The sequence below is a fragment of the Pollachius pollachius genome (assembly GCF_949987615.1).
Source record: "Pollachius pollachius genome assembly, chromosome: 11".
NCBI classification, from domain to species: Eukaryota; Metazoa; Chordata; class Actinopteri; order Gadiformes; family Gadidae; genus Pollachius; species Pollachius pollachius.
This window is the reverse complement of record NC_136944.1, coordinates 13,188,572-13,205,372: the sequence shown is the minus strand read 5'-3', so window position 1 is coordinate 13,205,372 and position 16,801 is coordinate 13,188,572. Positions and strand designations below refer to the sequence as shown.

At 43.6% G+C, this 16,801-nt stretch overlaps 1 protein-coding gene across 1 annotated transcript in view; it reads left to right on the top strand.

Moving 5' to 3' along the window:
• Nucleotides 1-5,632: 5,632 nt before the first annotated feature.
• Nucleotides 5,633-16,801, top strand: part of traf7 (TNF receptor-associated factor 7) — a 14,538-nt gene continuing 3,369 nt past the window's right edge. The window contains exons 1-17 of the mRNA XM_079747119.1: nucleotides 5,633-5,691; nucleotides 7,139-7,317; nucleotides 8,215-8,459; nucleotides 8,554-8,670; nucleotides 8,857-8,949; nucleotides 9,470-9,503; nucleotides 9,944-10,223; nucleotides 11,260-11,394; nucleotides 11,729-11,824; nucleotides 12,043-12,164; nucleotides 12,752-12,825; nucleotides 13,387-13,435; nucleotides 13,909-14,036; nucleotides 14,209-14,291; nucleotides 14,459-14,498; nucleotides 14,608-14,724; nucleotides 16,606-16,754. Coding sequence (XP_079603245.1) covers nucleotides 8,337-8,459; nucleotides 8,554-8,670; nucleotides 8,857-8,949; nucleotides 9,470-9,503; nucleotides 9,944-10,223; nucleotides 11,260-11,394; nucleotides 11,729-11,824; nucleotides 12,043-12,164; nucleotides 12,752-12,825; nucleotides 13,387-13,435; nucleotides 13,909-14,036; nucleotides 14,209-14,291; nucleotides 14,459-14,498; nucleotides 14,608-14,724; nucleotides 16,606-16,754 — 1,640 coding nt within the window. The 5' untranslated portion in view covers nucleotides 5,633-5,691; nucleotides 7,139-7,317; nucleotides 8,215-8,336. The remainder of the gene's footprint in view (nucleotides 5,692-7,138; nucleotides 7,318-8,214; nucleotides 8,460-8,553; nucleotides 8,671-8,856; nucleotides 8,950-9,469; nucleotides 9,504-9,943; nucleotides 10,224-11,259; nucleotides 11,395-11,728; nucleotides 11,825-12,042; nucleotides 12,165-12,751; nucleotides 12,826-13,386; nucleotides 13,436-13,908; nucleotides 14,037-14,208; nucleotides 14,292-14,458; nucleotides 14,499-14,607; nucleotides 14,725-16,605; nucleotides 16,755-16,801) is intronic.

Sequence of the window (16,801 nt, the reverse complement as noted above, 5' to 3'; positions counted from 1 at the left end):
ATGAAAGGGACAGACATGGGTTTGGGCCAAAGTCTATATAGCATTATAGGATCAAGCTTTTCTGGTACACAGTAGCTTTCTCAATGCAGTGTTTCTATGGTAGGAAAATCAATGTCAATCAATCCAAAAAGAAAAACGACTGTTTCCCTTCCATCCTCCATTTCTCCCTTCCGCAGCCTCTCCACTCACTCATTCCCTCCCTCTCTCCATTACTCCCTCCCCCTCCATCCCTTCTTTCCCCTCTCTCTCCTCTTCCTTCATTCCTCCTCCCCCCCCCCCGTCTCTTTCCCTACCCTTACTTCTTTTCCTTGCCCCTTTCCTCTTCCCAACATCTTTCTGCCCTTTTCCCCCCACATCATCTCTCTCATTCCCCCCCTCTCTCTATGTCTCTCACTATGTCTCCCCCCCCCCCCCCCCCCCCCCCTCTTTATCTTCCTCTACATTCCCAGGAGGCCCTATTCATTGGAGCACTTCTCCATCCAGGTCAAGTGCAGCCTTACGTGTTAGTCTTTTTTGTTGTCCCCCCCTCCCCTGCTGTGTGTGTGTGCGTGTGTGTGTGTGTATGCATGTTTGTGTTTATTTCTCAAGATCTTCTTTATGGTAATTTTAATCACACCATAACCATTATTGACTTTAAAAGGACAGGATTCACAAGTTCCAGGATGAGCTGTTATTTAAATGTCATGTCATCCAAGTTTAAGTCAATCATGCTGTGTGTATGTATGGTTGACTGATTGAGGGTGTGTATAGAGAATGCGAGCAAACAAATAAAGGATTGGTTCACAGATTGACAATTATTCACATTGACGATAAGATGAGGTGAGATAAGTGAGATCGGAGAAGATGGGATAAGAAATTTGCAAGCTGTCAATAGACCAAGTCACATAGAAAGGCTAACATACAAGAATAAAGATAATCATAGAGATATAGAGCAACCAAAAGAGAAATAAAGAGAGACAGTGAGAGAGAGAGAGAGAGAGAGAGAGAGAGAGAGAGGGGGAAGAGAGAGAGAGAGAGAAGAGAGAGAGAGAGAGAGGGGGGAAGAGAGAGACAGTGAGAGGACGAGAAAGAAAGTCAAAATGATAATATGACAGCTTCTATTAAATCGAGGCATTGTAGTTACATTTGACCAAAAAAATTGCATTACATTTCAAAAAGATATGTTTTGGAATTTCATGCAAAATAGTAAAAAAAATAGTAAAAAAAATACATGTGTCAGCACTGGACAAATGAAAATGGAAATTGACACATTTGCTTGCACATTTGAGCACATTCTCATCACCGCCAACAGCTGTAGATAGGGATACAGCTTTATCTGAGTGCATTGCAGTTCCTATAGATGAAACTGACTTGATCCCACACTGGCCCTATCATGGATGAGAGATAGGGGGAGAGGTGTGTGTGTGAGAGAAAGAGAGAGAGAGAGAGAGGTGAATGAAAGAAGTGAGGGGGGAGAGAGAGAAAAAATGAGGTGTGAGAGAGGGGACAGAGCGAGGAAAGGGAGGGAAAGTGGAGGGAGGGACATATATAGCGAGAGGGAGAGAGAGAGAGAGAGAGAGGGAGAGCTTTAGTGCATTATAAGTGCTGTGCTAGTCCGTGTTGCAGAAGGAGGGGGGATTGTCTTGTCATTTGTGTCTCAAACAAAGCAGATAGAACTACTAATGGCATTGGGTTCTTCTAATGGAATGCACAAATACAGTCAGCAACTTTGTGTGTGTGCCTGCTATATAAGCTGCAGGGATTTTCTTTTTCACATATGCTTTATACCAACATTCAATCAGCTTTTTATGTTGCTTTCCTCTCTCTATTCCCCCTCTCTCTCTCTATTTTCCCATGCGTACACTATTTTCATGATCATAAAGGATCAGGGACGACGTGTTGATCAAATATACAATTTCCCCTTTTTGCAGTGTACCTGGACACTGCAAAAAGGGTGCAGCGTGAATTAAACCAATCATTATTCTTCCATCCTTCTGACATGGCAAGAACTATCATCTAGGATATTTCTAGGTGGAAAACATCATATGTGGCGCCAACTCAAACAAACCATTTCAGTCCACAAAGGCCACCGATCTTTAGAGATACAATCCACAATTTGTAGTTATAAGTTTCATTGAACAAGCTCATGATATTTCTTTATTTTATTCAATTCTAATATTTTATGGCATTTTCCTCTTGCTGGTAAAATGGGCGGTTCCTTCCAGTGGTGGCAAAAGTACACACAACCCCTCAAGTGGAAGTACAGAAGGCTCTTGTGCTCAAAGTATTAAGTAAAAGGAGCCCTCTGCATTTCTACCGGCTGTTTCTGTGCAAAGCTAACTGAACCTCATGTCATATTAATATGATTTGAAGACTGTTAAAGTTAAACCATTCTAACTTCATATAAAATTGTCAATATAATGAAAATAACTTAATAAATTAACTTTGCTCTAATGTGCAAGTTTACACTACTAGTCCTCCCATAGACACCATTTCTCAACGGTGGAGTCTCACTATTGTCTCTGTCTTGTACGTCGTTTTCTACTTGTTATGAGCTTGTTTGACAATTTAAGTAGAAAGAACAGATTTGTGTTAAAATGTAGGGAGCAATAGAAAGTTTTGAGAAAAATAAATACTCAAGTACAGATACCTGAAAACTGTACTTATTACTTCCCACCTATGCGGTTGACTGCTTATTAGCCCTATACGTGTCATCTCTTACCATTTGTACCTTGTCTGTAGCTTTATCATGGAAAACACTTGGCTACACGCTTGAAAATAAAGTTTCTAATTATTACTATGCGAAGCCCTGAAGAGGCGCTTCGGTTGCATGTTTACGTGAACAGCAGCAAACACTAAAAACACGATCTTGAAGGGCAAGTCCCTACTTGCAAATATGTACTCAGTAGTTTTGCAAATAAAACATTTCAATGTTTAAATATAATCATCCTTAACACTGTTGATGAAAGGTGTTTTTAAGACTGTGCCAGAGGCTATACAAATTCACATGAAGACATCTTGCAGATCTGTCGATAATGTGCAAATACAATGGGGGTGAACAAATATTTTGAACAACAAATATGTTCTTGTATAGTGGCTAGATGGGAGCCGTTTAGTTCAGGGTTCTGCTCCCACATTGTAAAGTATATGCTGTAGGATTGGGATTGAAACCCATAGTCAATGGATACCTATAATACAAACCATTGCTCTGCTGGCCTTGAATCTATGCCTAAACACAAAATGATGTTGTATACTCGGATACATTTGTTAGGAATGAAGGTTGATTCCATGCGTGATAATTATGGAATTCTGCATATTTGAGGTGTAAATGGAGATGTGGATTTTTCGCTTACCTGAGTTGCAACAAGACCAAACAATGGTTTATGGTCGAGATACATTTGTGTGTGTCTGTATGTGCTTTATACTGTATCTGCATCCTTGTGTGTGCTTGAATGATTGGAATTGTGTATGTAACAGATACTACCATGCTATACTTGAAAAACGAATTAATAGCCAGAATCAAACATAAAGCTCACTAGGTTAAGATATGTTTTATGTCCTCCTGACCAAATATCTGTCTTTAACTTAGAGCATGTGTGAGAGCCACACACGCATGCTATGTTTTTAGTAGCTAAATATAGAGATGGCTACATCCGTGGAAATAGTGACTTGCTTTCCAGATCTGGTTTTGTATTTGAGTGTTTTAACATATGAACAGTGTGCCCACCACCACTAATCGCTTTGTGGAAGTCCTCCAAAACCTAACTGTGTGTAGATGTACTTTTATCACCAGTAAACATGTAATGGATAATAGTATTTAATACCTGTATCATTTGCTTTTCCCGTATCAATCTCAACCTCAATAAGTTAACCGACTACCAAACTGCACTATTTTAAACATAAAATCGAAACTAACCCGTTTTTTAACTGCCTAAATTTGACATTGTGCAAAGCATTAACAACTCAGAACTATTCCTAAGCTTAAACGCAACCAGAAGTAACCGTAAAGTATCTAAAAATTTCTGTATTATTTATGTTGATTCAACTTCTTCATTAATCCTTTTGGCCCCCTTGGGAGCACAGGGCGTCCACCATGGATCTCCACCTCAATCTCCTCTGGGCGATTGTCTTTGCTTCTTGCCAGGAGGTCGCCGTCTTGGTCAGTTCATCAACCGCCTCCAGTTGGATTGAGGTCTTCCTGGCTTCCTCTTGCTTTGGGGATTTTATTCCAGAGCTTGTCTTGCTTTATTCTTCGGATCCTTCCTAAGTGTATGACTGATCCGTCCCCACTTTCTGGATTTGATTTCAATGTGGATTTGCTCCTGGTTCATGCGTCTCCACAGGTCTACAGTTGATATTTCGTTGGGCCACCAAATCCTCAGTATGTACCTGAGACAGTTGTTAATAAATACTTGTAGTTTATTGGTGATGATTTGGTGGTTTTCCAGGTTTCACAGCCATAGAGAAGGACAGATTTTATGTTTGCATTGACGATTCTGATTTTGGTGTTTCTTGAGATCTGGGAAGAGAGCCATACTTGCTTTGCTGATGCGCAGCCTGACATCTTTATCAGCTCCTCCATCTGTGCTGATGTTGCTTCCCAGGTATACAAACTCGACCACATCTTCCAGGGGTTGCTCCTCGATCATGATAGGTAGTGGGCTTCGGTGTCTATGCCGAATTCCGAATTTGACAAAGATTATGAACAGTGATGACATTCGATGCACTGTTCAACAATTTTTCTGAGTGATGCAATGTGATCTGTATAGGAGTTGTTTTTCCGGAAACCTGCTTGTTCCCTCCTGAAAATCTTCTCTAGTGGTTCTTGCCAGATGTTTATTCAACGGCAGTTTTAAAACCTAACCAACATCACCATCTACTGGCGTGAACGTAAATCAAATACAATCGTCTGCCTTCCCCACAGCGGCAAAACAAAGTTAAGCTTTGGAGTTTATCACATCGGGCCAATAGTAGGGGGGAACACAGGTTTATGTCTTGCCGTTAATTATAGGCACTGGGATGGCATGCTTTACGACCCCGGCTATATTATATTGGTTGCCATTGTGCTTACTGCAGCCGGTTGCAAGCTCCGGATAATACGATTAGCAATATTTGGTTATTATATTACTTATTAGGGCGTTTCCTCATGACTTAATGAAGAAATCCTAAAGAGTGCCATTTTAGGATTGAAAGTAATCTGTTACACACATCTATAAAATATATTTAAGTCTCAAGGCAAATTACACACTACATGCAATGAGCGCAGATACAGAATTACTTGCCTTAAGTTCATCAGGTGTTAGGCAAAGCAAGCACACCTGAGGATCGCTTTTTGATCATACCATCCTGCAAGTGTTTGCCATTGGGTTTTGATGCTGGTTGTCGCAACATGGGAAGGTTTCTGTAATAGCCAATAGCGCCCTGAAATCAAGAGTCAAGCGTATCATTTCAGGAGCGAACGTCAGGCTTGATCCACTTGCAGTTGGTTCGTGAAATGTACTACATGACCAGGCCCAATCGTGTCCAATGCAGTCGAATGACAGCTCGGCGAAAGGGTTTATGGGAAATATAGTCACAACTGCTCCTACCAATGCGGCGAATAGTAAAGCCGAACTACATATCCCAAAATACAACATTTGTTATCGTAGTCCGTGAGGGAGGAAGAGGAGAGAATCACGTCTGCAGACTTCAGGCTACGCTGTTGGAAAAATGGTAAGAGCGTAAACCATAACCAATTCTTTAAAAAAATGAACGACGCAGTTTTCATGACATCTGTATTAGTGTACGAACTATAAGGCAAACTTAGTGAATCAGTGACTCACACCGAGTGGATTGCTAACCGGAACATATGTTAACAAATAAAGATAGTGGCTAGGGACTAAGCTAGCAAACAAGCCACTTTAGCTAATTAAATATTGCATCAGTAAAAATAGAAAATAATGAATAGATTGTCATTTGTATCGCCCTATTGTCTTTACACCACCGTCATAGTGTTGTCCAGCGGTTGTCATATGATTGTTATGTTGTAGATTAACTTTGGTTGCGTTGTGTTACTGGTATGCTGGTCCCTGCACCCCTCCGCCCCCATCCCCATCTCCTTTACGGGGACCTCTGGGGTTGTGAAAAGGGACAGTACAAGTGAGATTAGTTCCTCCTGGCTAGTTTTATTGGCCCAGTCTGATGACAACCCGCATGCCTCTCGGTTTACATCACCACGAATGTCACCCTGGTTAATGTTGCGAGATATAAAACGCCCACTATCCCACTCCCCCTGAATATCTCATCTAATCATCGAGACTCTGTACAAGGCAATATACTTTGAACTTGATCTAGTTGAACACTTGTGAGAAGAGCATATTCGTTGCTGGCGAACTATGCCGCAAAGTTTTAGATTTAGATTCTCTCGTTTGGAGGCTGTATACTTTACATTATTGATAAGCCTATACTTCTCTGCTGTGGCGTGATTTGACTGGGCACTAAATCAGTATCCATCCTATTCCATAACAAAACCCAGGTTAGTAGTTTTATTAAACCAAAATGTCATTTTATAAGCAGTTAGGCCTACCGTGCTCTTGTAAACTGAAAGGTAATTGGTTTGGTTCGAATTTGCTACAGCCACAAGACAACACAAATGTTTTGCATCCTTTTATAAAGTTCACAGTGAAGTTCCAAGTTATAAATTTAGTGCTACTGTGCAATTATATCAAAGCGTGGCTTGGCTCTAATCTAGCTGGCATAGCCCATATATCTTTTCCCCTTCCTCTATTTTCCTGTCAGAAAGAGTGCGCTGCCTGCTATTAAACAAGAGTGGCCGATTCATCCGAAATTAAAACATATTTACTAACTGAAAAATGTTACCTATAACTGTGGAATTGCCTGGAACCTGTATCATCTTTATTTTTAGTATTTTACCAAGACTGTTACTGCCACATACCACACTTTTGTCATTTGCTTGTACCAAAAGCCCATCTTGTTTTTGTCGCGTTGGAATTAGTTTCCAATTCTGCTGTTAGTGTGTTGGCCCCTGTCGTGGCCCCTCTCTCTAACCCTGACATCTTATTCCTTTCCTATCTCTGTTTCTGCCTATTGCTCACACTATCTCGGTCTGTCTCTATCTCTATCTCTATCTCCCTCTGTCTCCCCCCCCCCATTTTTACAGCTCCTCTTTTACCAACCCCAGTGTCCAGACCTATATGTGTCGGCCTGCTGCTAGCGTGCTAGCGTCTTCCTGTGTTGAGGTGAATGAGCAGTACCGCTAGAAAGCTTACTCGCGTCATCGATCACCAGATATCCAGGAAGGAACACCACAGTCCCCTACACCACTCCCCCGGTGCAACGGTGAGACCTTGACATGAATCACTGCAAAGTTGCTTTGTTGATGACATTTGTTTATGTTGTACAGTAAGAATTGAAGAAGAGACAGAACTTATTTAGTTCTATGGCCAGCCTCATACATTTTCATTGGCTCTGGATTGCCTATGGTTGTCTGGCCAAAAGGAAAATGATCAGCAACACTTTTTGCTGATCATTTTGGGTCTAAGGTAGGAATGCACAGACTACCCTTTTTCTTAAACAAAGTAAAAATACTTACATTTGGATACTCGCTGATACCGAGAACCAATATGAGTACTTAATTATACCGTTACAATTTAAAGAGCCAGTGATCCCTCTGTTTCAGCAGGAAGTCGAACACTAAGATATATAAAAAAAAAAGTTTTTGACTATGGCGTTTTATCGCCATGGTTACGGCCCACGGCAACTTTGTGCTACTTTTCAGTAGCACATGAGCACGGTATCGAGTCAGAGTACTGGTAACGGTATCTGTGCATCCCTAGTCAAAGTGACTATTGCGGCCAACACATTTTGAAACTGGTCCAGCATTGTGTTACAACGCTGCAGCCGTTATCCTTGAAACCAGGTTGCAATGTATCCTTAGGGGCAATTAGCTCCCTGTTAATGTACATCATCTAGTGTGCATGTTTTTGCCACTGACGGGCTCAGATTATATTCTAACATTCTTGAAAGTATCCCTAAACAGAATAAAACTTACCTTTAGCTTGCCCACGGTCGGTTGTAATTCTGTTCAACCAAGTCTCATTGAGAATTCAGGGTTGTTTTGCTGTCAGAAGTTCCTTTTGATAATCAGGTCATGTTTCAGCTTCCTACTTTCATGTTTGTTTAATTATGAGTGGCTGCAGTAAACTGACCTTCCACCCTGTCTGTTCTCTCCATCAGACCTCAAGTGTTTCACCACCCTTTCAAGATCTTATCAAACGGTTCCTCCAACCATCGACCCTTCCCTCCCAACCCTCGGTCCTTCCCTTCCAACCCTCGGTCCTTCGGCAAATCAGAGCAGGATGGAAGCCTCCTTTGGCCCCACCTTCTCAACTGTGGCCGCGGGGGCTAAAGGGAGCACACACAGGAGAACCCCCTCCTCCTCTAGTACCCTGACCTACTCCCCCCGCGACGATGACGACATGGTACACACACACACACACACACACACACACACACCTGTAAAACAACTTTAGATCCAATCATAATTCTGCCTCTGTACTGCCTCATCTCCGCCAGCCTCCCATCGGGACGCCCCGCAGGTCAGACTCGGCCATCTCCATCCGTTCTCTGCATTCTGAATCCAACATGTCCCTGCGGTCCACCTTTTCCCTGCATGAAGAGGAGGAGGACACGGTACCGTATTAGTTATAGTAGTGATCATTATAACGTCAACGTGTATAATATTAGTGTTGTTCCTTGTTGTTGGCACGCAGACGTCAACGCATAGATTGCGCTGAGGAACACACAGCACATCAATAGATTGTACACATGAGTGAAGAACTGGGGTACACCATGTTGTCTGTGCGTGTTTGTGGGCAGGAGCCCCAGGTGTTTGCGGAGCAGCCGTCGGTGAAGCTGTGCTGCCAGCTGTGTTGTAACGTCTTCAAAGACCCAGTCATCACCACGTGTGGGGTGAGTCTGATCTCCTCTTGTCTGCTCCGCTGGTCTCCCTTTCCTCACACTTTTCTCCTCCTCTCCTCGCTTCTTTCTCTGGTCTTATCTCCTCCCCTCTCTCGTCTCCCCTCCTCCTCACTTGTCACCTCCTCCCCCCTCTCATCTCCTCCTCCCCGCTCTACTCCTTTTTCCCCTCACCCATTTCCTTCACATCTCACTCCTCCCCTATCGTAGTGCCTTTCCTCCTCTTCCCTCCCTTCCCTGCCTTTTCTCTCGTCTCTTCCCCACCCCTGTCTGATTCACTGTTGCCTATCTCTACTAGCCTCCCCTTCTGTTCTTTGTTGTATTGAGTTGCCCATGACTGCTTCCTGGGGCTTTTTCTTCTGCTGGCTGTAGGGTTAAACTGTCCTTCTATTGCTTCATTATTTTCTTCTAAAGATCTAGGCCAAAGGCGTGTTTGTCTTTTGATCAACAACGCATGTTGCCATTGCTGTGGTCCTTTATTGGAGAGGTCAATGTGTCCCTTTCTACTCCACAGCACACTTTCTGCAGAAGATGCGCCTTGACTTCAGGTGAGGGTCTGTCCAGGGGGGTGGAACTAACGGTTAAACAAGTTTCTCTGAGGGGAAAACACACAGCACGCAAATACATCAGGAATCATTCCTCACCCTCTAGTGACCACCGTCTCATACACTGTAGTGATTAATGAAGACCATGTTAAGGAGCTCCTAGTCAAATATCAGCACGGGTTTCAAGTCCCACAGGGGAAATTAGCTTTACGGCAGTAGTTACAGCATCCCTACAAAATACAATGCACGGAAAATACACCAGCCAACAGCGTTATACAAATGATTAACGACGCTGTCGTGCACCGTCCTGGAGACGACATCCGTGCCCTACTAGACTCACACTCTGTCCGCTGCTTGTAATGAAGTAATAATGCTATGCGTGAGTCCAATCCAAGCATAGACAAAAGCTCAGACGCACCTGGGAAATGTGCCTTCCCCTCCAGATAAATGTCCGGTGGACACGGCCAAGCTGACCGTGGTGGTCAACAACATTGCTGTGGCCGAGCAGATCGGCGAGCTCTTTATCCACTGCAAGTACGGCTGCCGCGCCACGCCGGCCGGCGCCACAGCTGGGGGAGGGGCTGCGGCGCCGGGCGCTGGGGTTGCAGCGCCCGGCGCCGCCACCGCGGCCGTCCCCACCATCACCACCGTGGCGGGAAAACCGGGCGCATACGAGGTGGACCCCCTGGGCTGCCCCTTCACCATCAAGCTCACCTCACGCATGTAAGGACCTCGGGGCTGGGTAGAGCAGAGGAGCTTCAGAAGGGTAGAGTAGAGTAGGGTGTACTTGAGTAGTGTAGAGTGGCGTGGGTTGTAGTCGAGTATTGCTGGGTATGGAAGAGTAACCTCTTCATCAGCTTTCGTAGGGCTTGCAAACCTGAGTTGCAGAGAATTTTGTGCTGCCTCTAGAGCCCAGCGTGCGCCAAAACGAATGCAGGGAACTTCATCCACGCAAGGGCTGGGTATCGCCGGGGATTTCCCAAAATGATTTGATTCCGATACACGTCAACATTTCCTTCCGCCAATTCATTCTCAACCATGGCTGAGATAACTAAATGCGAGTCTTTCATTGATGTGGAAGTACCAGAGACATTAGAGAACCCAACGCCGTCGTTTATTGGTTCATAATAACATCCGGAGGCGCACACAGCTTTTGGCCGTGATATTATTTATTATATTATTGTACAGATAATATTATAAAGATATATTGAGCTTCAGGAGTTCGCAAACCGCAAAAATAACTTTCTCCTCCGTTTTGCGATTCAATCTGGACTTCAGCAAGTGGACACTGATAGACTGTCAAGACAAAGCTTCATGTGAAATTCACGGCAAAGTTCAAATATTTAAACTCGAGCTAGTTTGCGAGAGTAGAATAATGCGAGAGCTGCGCCATTCATCCATTCACGCCGCCTGCTTGGCCGTCGATAGACGCACGTCTCATGTGGCCACTTCACGCATCAACGGGAAAGGCATCGTAAAAAGATTGATCACAGGATTTTATTTTTCGGAACATTGTGCTCCTGGAAGATTGATTTTAATCAGAAAAATCGATTATTTGAACCCAGCCCTCATCTACGCAGAACACTCAGTAGGTGTGCATTACAGAAATGCAGAAACGCATAATATAGGAGAAGCGCTCCGACATCTATTTTTCAGGGCTCGATGATGAATGTTTACATGGGAACAATGGGTTGTACGACTACAGCAATAAAGTTGTGTTCAAACAAACTTGCCGATAACATTCTGCTCACTCCTGCAGGGAGCACGAGGTGAGCTGTGACTACCGGCCGGTGCGTTGCCCTAACAACCCGTCTTGCCCCCCGCTGCTCACCAAACACCTGGAAGCCCACCTCAAGGAGTGTGAACACATCAAGTGTCCTCACTCCAAATATGGGTAGACACACACACACACACACACATGCACACGCACAAACACACACACACAGTGCCCACTAGTTGTTTTACATTGAGGAGAATCCCTATAAGTGTAACCACTACACGACAACAAAACAATATGGCAAACCATTACAGTATTTTCGATATTAAAGGTGCGGCTTGTTTCACATTTTTTACAAACCGAAACTGTCACTGTGGCTTGTTTTTCCAAGAGACGGCTTATAGGTCCATTTCGCAAACACAAAGATAAAAATTCTTCTCAGTTTTCAATGATTTGCATTTGGTGATTAAACATGGAGTTCCTAATGTCCATGACCATCTCCCCACTCCAGCTGCACGTTCATCGGGAACCAGGACACCTACGAGACCCACCTGGAGGTGTGCAAGTTTGAGGGCCTCAAGGAGTTCCTGCAGCAAACCGATGACAGGTGGTACCTCCCTTCTTAACAGCCTACACGCGTGTCTGATATGACTAATAGATTAGATTTTGCATTCACTTATTGCCAAGATATCATTAAAATTGAGGTCTTCATGGCAGCAGCAAAAAAAAAAGTATTCTGGGATAATACCAGGAATTTTCTTTAATTCCAGATCAGGTTCACCCTATATCTCTTATGACCTTTGTGACCTTTGACCTCCTGGTTAGGTTCCATGAGATGCAGCTAACGCTCTCCCAAAAGGACCAGGACATCGCCTTCCTGCGCTCCATGCTGGGCAAACTCTCTGAGAAACTGGACCAGCTGGAGAAGAACCTGGAGCTCAAGTTTGGTGAGCTAGACCGAACTGGTCCTAACATACGACACCAACGCGCCACACAAGGACAAGCACACATGCAAACACGCACATGCATGCACACAGACACAACCATACATATGAAGTCACACACCGTACTTACATATCCACAGATCTTATGGCAGCCCTAAAGGTTAAAGGTTAGCCCATGTGGTGTTAGGGCTGATCGTTTAATCGAATTTTGATCACGATTTTAGCGTCAGACGATCACAAAACTAATATAATCGAGTTTTCGATTTTTTTTTTTTTTAGTAAATGTTTTATAGAAAGTGCTTGAGACATTTCTGTACATTATTTTAGATTTTAACATTTCTTTTTGACCATTTTGTGTATTTTTTTAAGACGATATTTCAAGTTCTCAGTTACAAAGCGTATTTGGGAGAGACATGCTGAATAAATACATCATGTTTTGAAACTTAAAAATAATCGTTTGAATAATCGTGATTTCAAACTTGACCAAAATAATCGTGATGATGATTTCTTCCATAATCAAGCAGCCCTATGTGGTGTGTTTGTGTGTGTGTGCGCTGTACGTTGTAATGTACTTATATTGTGTTTTGTAGACGTGCTAGATGAGAACCAGAGTAAGCTGAGCGAGGACTTGATGGAGTTCCGTAGAGATGCCTCCATGCTTAACGTAAGTCAAACAGAAGGAGTTATGTCTTGCTGCTTCTCTATCCAACCCTTGTCCTCCCTCTCTTTTCTTTTTTTTCTTCATTTACATTCCTTAGAACTACATTTAGATAGAGGGTTAGCTTCTTTCATTAAACTTTGAGGGAAATGGAAGTTTTCCTGTAGCCTACTAATTCACAAGACAGAGAAGAGTTAAAACTCAGAATAGATGGCTAAACAACTAGGCAGGTAGTGATAAAAAGAATTAGAAGTGCAAATGATTGCTATGAGGTTGTTAAAGAAGAGCTAGAGATCCGACCGAAAAAGGCTTAAGCTATAATTTTATTATTACAAAAATTAATTTTATTATTACGATTATTAAGACTATTCAGTGGTAATACTCGTCTTTATGTGTGCATGTGTTTTGACGTTCAATAGAACAACAGGAATCCTGGATTGGCACAGCAAGGATCAGGGAATCGTGCTTCCTCAACATGATGAAAAAATGTGTGTAGATTACATGCATGACGTCTGCGGTTGTATCCTCTCTTCTTTTCCCTTCCTCTGTCCTGTCACTCCACTGCAGGACGAGTTGTCCCACATCAACGCCAGGCTCAACATGGGCATCCTGGGCTGTGAGTAGTTCTCTGCTTCTCCTTCACTGCTCCTCCTCCTATTGGGCTGACCACGTTTTTTGCCAGAGGCCAGATGGGTTTGGAGGTTTTTTTCTTCTTCTTCATGTCAGATCTATATCCCTGCCTCACGCCTCTTCCTACATCACTCCCTTTCTATCTCTCGTTCAGCTGTCTCTTCCTCTGTCCGTCTGCTGTCTTTCTTTCTCCGTCTGTGTTCAGTCTCTCTCTCTCTTATTTTCCCTACTTCACCCTTTCTTTCTGCTTTACTGTTTGCCTTTGTCTCCTCCTTTTAATCTCGTAAACATAGAAACAAATATTTGGGCTCCTTTTTAAACCTGGCTTCAGGTGGGCGGATCAAGTGTTCTTGATTAAATATAAAAAAATCGGTTGGGTAACAAACCCAAGAAAATGTGTTTGAATAATTTGCACACGTACAAACGTTCTTCCCCCCCCCTGCCCATTCCTGTGCGTAGCCTACGACCCCCAGCAGATCTTCAAGTGTAAGGGAACCTTTGTGGGCCACCAGGGGCCCGTGTGGTGCCTCTGTGTCTACTCCACCGGAGACCTGCTCTTCTCCGGCTCCTCAGACAAGACCATCAAGGTGACACAAACTAGTCACTCTACTCCCTACACTGCTCTCTTCTCCCTGCAAACAATTCAAAACACAGGAGCCACACACACAACATCTGGCTAACTGTTGTCGGAGCATATATACGGGGCCCGAATATCAATCTCTCTTCTTGTGTGTGTGTGTGTCTTTCTCTTTCTGGCAGGTGTGGGATACATGCACTACATACAAGTGTCAGAAGACCTTAGAAGGTCATGACGGCATTGTCTTGGCACTGTGCATCCAGGGGTAAGAACACAAGCACACACAGACACATCTTGGCATTAGTGTATTCTGGACCAGCCCCAGGGGCTACATGCCCCTGGGGTTAATACCGTGCGTAAGAACAGCTAACAAAACACACACATCTGCCCCCAAGGTGGAGCTAATGCATTGTAAATCCTCTGTTTCCATAGGAACCGGTTGTACAGTGGCTCTGCGGACTGCACCATCATAGTGAGTAGCATCATGCTACCTGTTTGACTAAATACAGAATCCTGGCTGTTCTGTGGTCCCCGTTGGCACACCTAATGCTATTCTGTGTGTGTTTGTCCCTTCTGCATAGGTGTGGGACATCCAGACTCTGCAGAAGGTGAACACGATCCGGGCCCACGACAATCCTGTGTGCACGTTAGTCTCCTCCCACAACATGCTGTTCAGTGGCTCCCTCAAGGCCATCAAGGTACACACACACACAGACACAGACGATCAAACACACACACACACACACACACACACACACACACACACACACACACACACACACACACACACACACACACACACACACACACACACACACACACACACACACACACACACACACACAGCGGTTGAATTCAGCAGGCTGTAGCAGCTAGGCACAAAACAGCCCGCTCTATATGTTCATATAAATAATGCTAATCGAAAACTGACTTCGTACCACCTATAAAGAGGAGTCTGTCATTTGAAGGGAGTGAGGCTAGTTCCCGTGTGTTTAAAAGAATAAAAGAGTGGTGAGAAGCCTGTGTAGAACTGGCTGTAGCCTCGTCTTTGTCGCCATGGCTTCGGGCTAGACAGTTGAATTGCAGTTGAAGTATTCGAATATCATCGAGAATCGGTCAATAAAGAACCCCCCACGCACGCACACACGCACCTCGTATACATGCACACACAATGACACAGGGAGAGGCTTTTATGATTTGTATGAAATCAATCTGTTTATTTCAACAACTGCGCCATACACATTCAACATCAAAATTATTTCAACGTGGTCTTAGGCCTACATGCACCGAAAACAGATCGCTATTTATTTTACTGAACACAGCCTGCATGACGGTGAACTAGACACGTCTTTAGCATTTGGAAACTATGGCCAAAAAAATAACTTCACACGGTGTGTCTTTTTACAATTTATTTGTTACCAGCATTCGGAGTGTTGATCAGCAGAGAAATAGTCTGCCAAAGACGTTGACGTCGCTTAGTAACCGAGGACGCTGGGCTTGATAAGTTACCGGACTACTTGTGGAGTGATACGACAGAAAAAAAAAACTTGCTTGCGGCCATTATATGCTTAGCAACGGTGAATTATCAAAAAAAGATTCACCACCGGAAGTTGTGAAGGTCCATGCAAGTGAACGGAGCGTTCAACAGCATTGAGAAGAGCCGTGTAATAAATAAAGATAGTCACATTCATTATTCGATTTTCTACGTGACTCTGACTATTCGACAATCGTTGCCCATCCCTAGTGGTGATCTCAGAACTTTGACGCATGGACTTAAATCTTTTCCACATCGCTCGTGACCCCTCTCTCCCTCTCTCTTTCAGATCCACTTGTAGTCATCTGTGTGTGTGTGTGTGTGTGTGTGTGTGTGTGTGTGTGTGTGTGTGGGTAGCCACACACTGGTTTTCACAGGAGACATTCTGTCATTTTGGACCATATTCATCTACCCTATTTTTATAGGGATTATTTGTAGAGTACTGCTAGAAGTCTGTAATTTGTTCTTATTTTACCGTCTTTCTCTCTTGGATCTGTGAGAGACTATACCAAAAGTGCTGCTTTTGGTATTAGTAGAAAGGAAATACTTATGCAGCCATCTGAACAGTGTGGAAACAGCAGTTCACTCTTTTCTGCATATTTGGTCCAATAGCGACTCACTTCGGTCATAAATAGATTGCTTCAGATCAAAAATGTATTTCAGTTCACACTAAGCATAGCAAGTATTGATACAAAGCAACATATGCTTGAAATGTCTTAAACATGTCATCCATCCCAAACTCTCTAAGTCCTCAACATGTATAAACGACCGAACTGTACCACGGATGGTTCATGAACCTCTCCACCAAAACCACAATAACTGGTTAGGAAAAAACATACATACTCTGTGTTTTAGCAGAGACTTGTATCCACAGCAACTTAGTGTTTTTGTTTGAGGATACATGTAATTTAGGAGCAGGTGGGGGCTTTAGGAGTCTTGCTTAAGGACTTAGGGGTTTGATCCCAGCGTCTTTCCAACCACAATCAATGTTACGCTTTTGAGGCATTTGTATAGGGATTAAATTGTTTGTGTGTGTGCTTTGTAGGTGTGGGACATCGTAGGCACAGAGCTGAAGCTAAAGAAAGAGCTGACTGGTCTCAACCACTGGGTCCGAGCACTGGTGGCTTCTCAGAACCACCTGTACAGCGGGTCCTATCAGACCATCAAGGTAGCCAGTCCATCTTTTGTCTGTTTGTGTGTTTGTGGACCCCTTGGGTTTGTTCCTTGATTCAAATATGTCC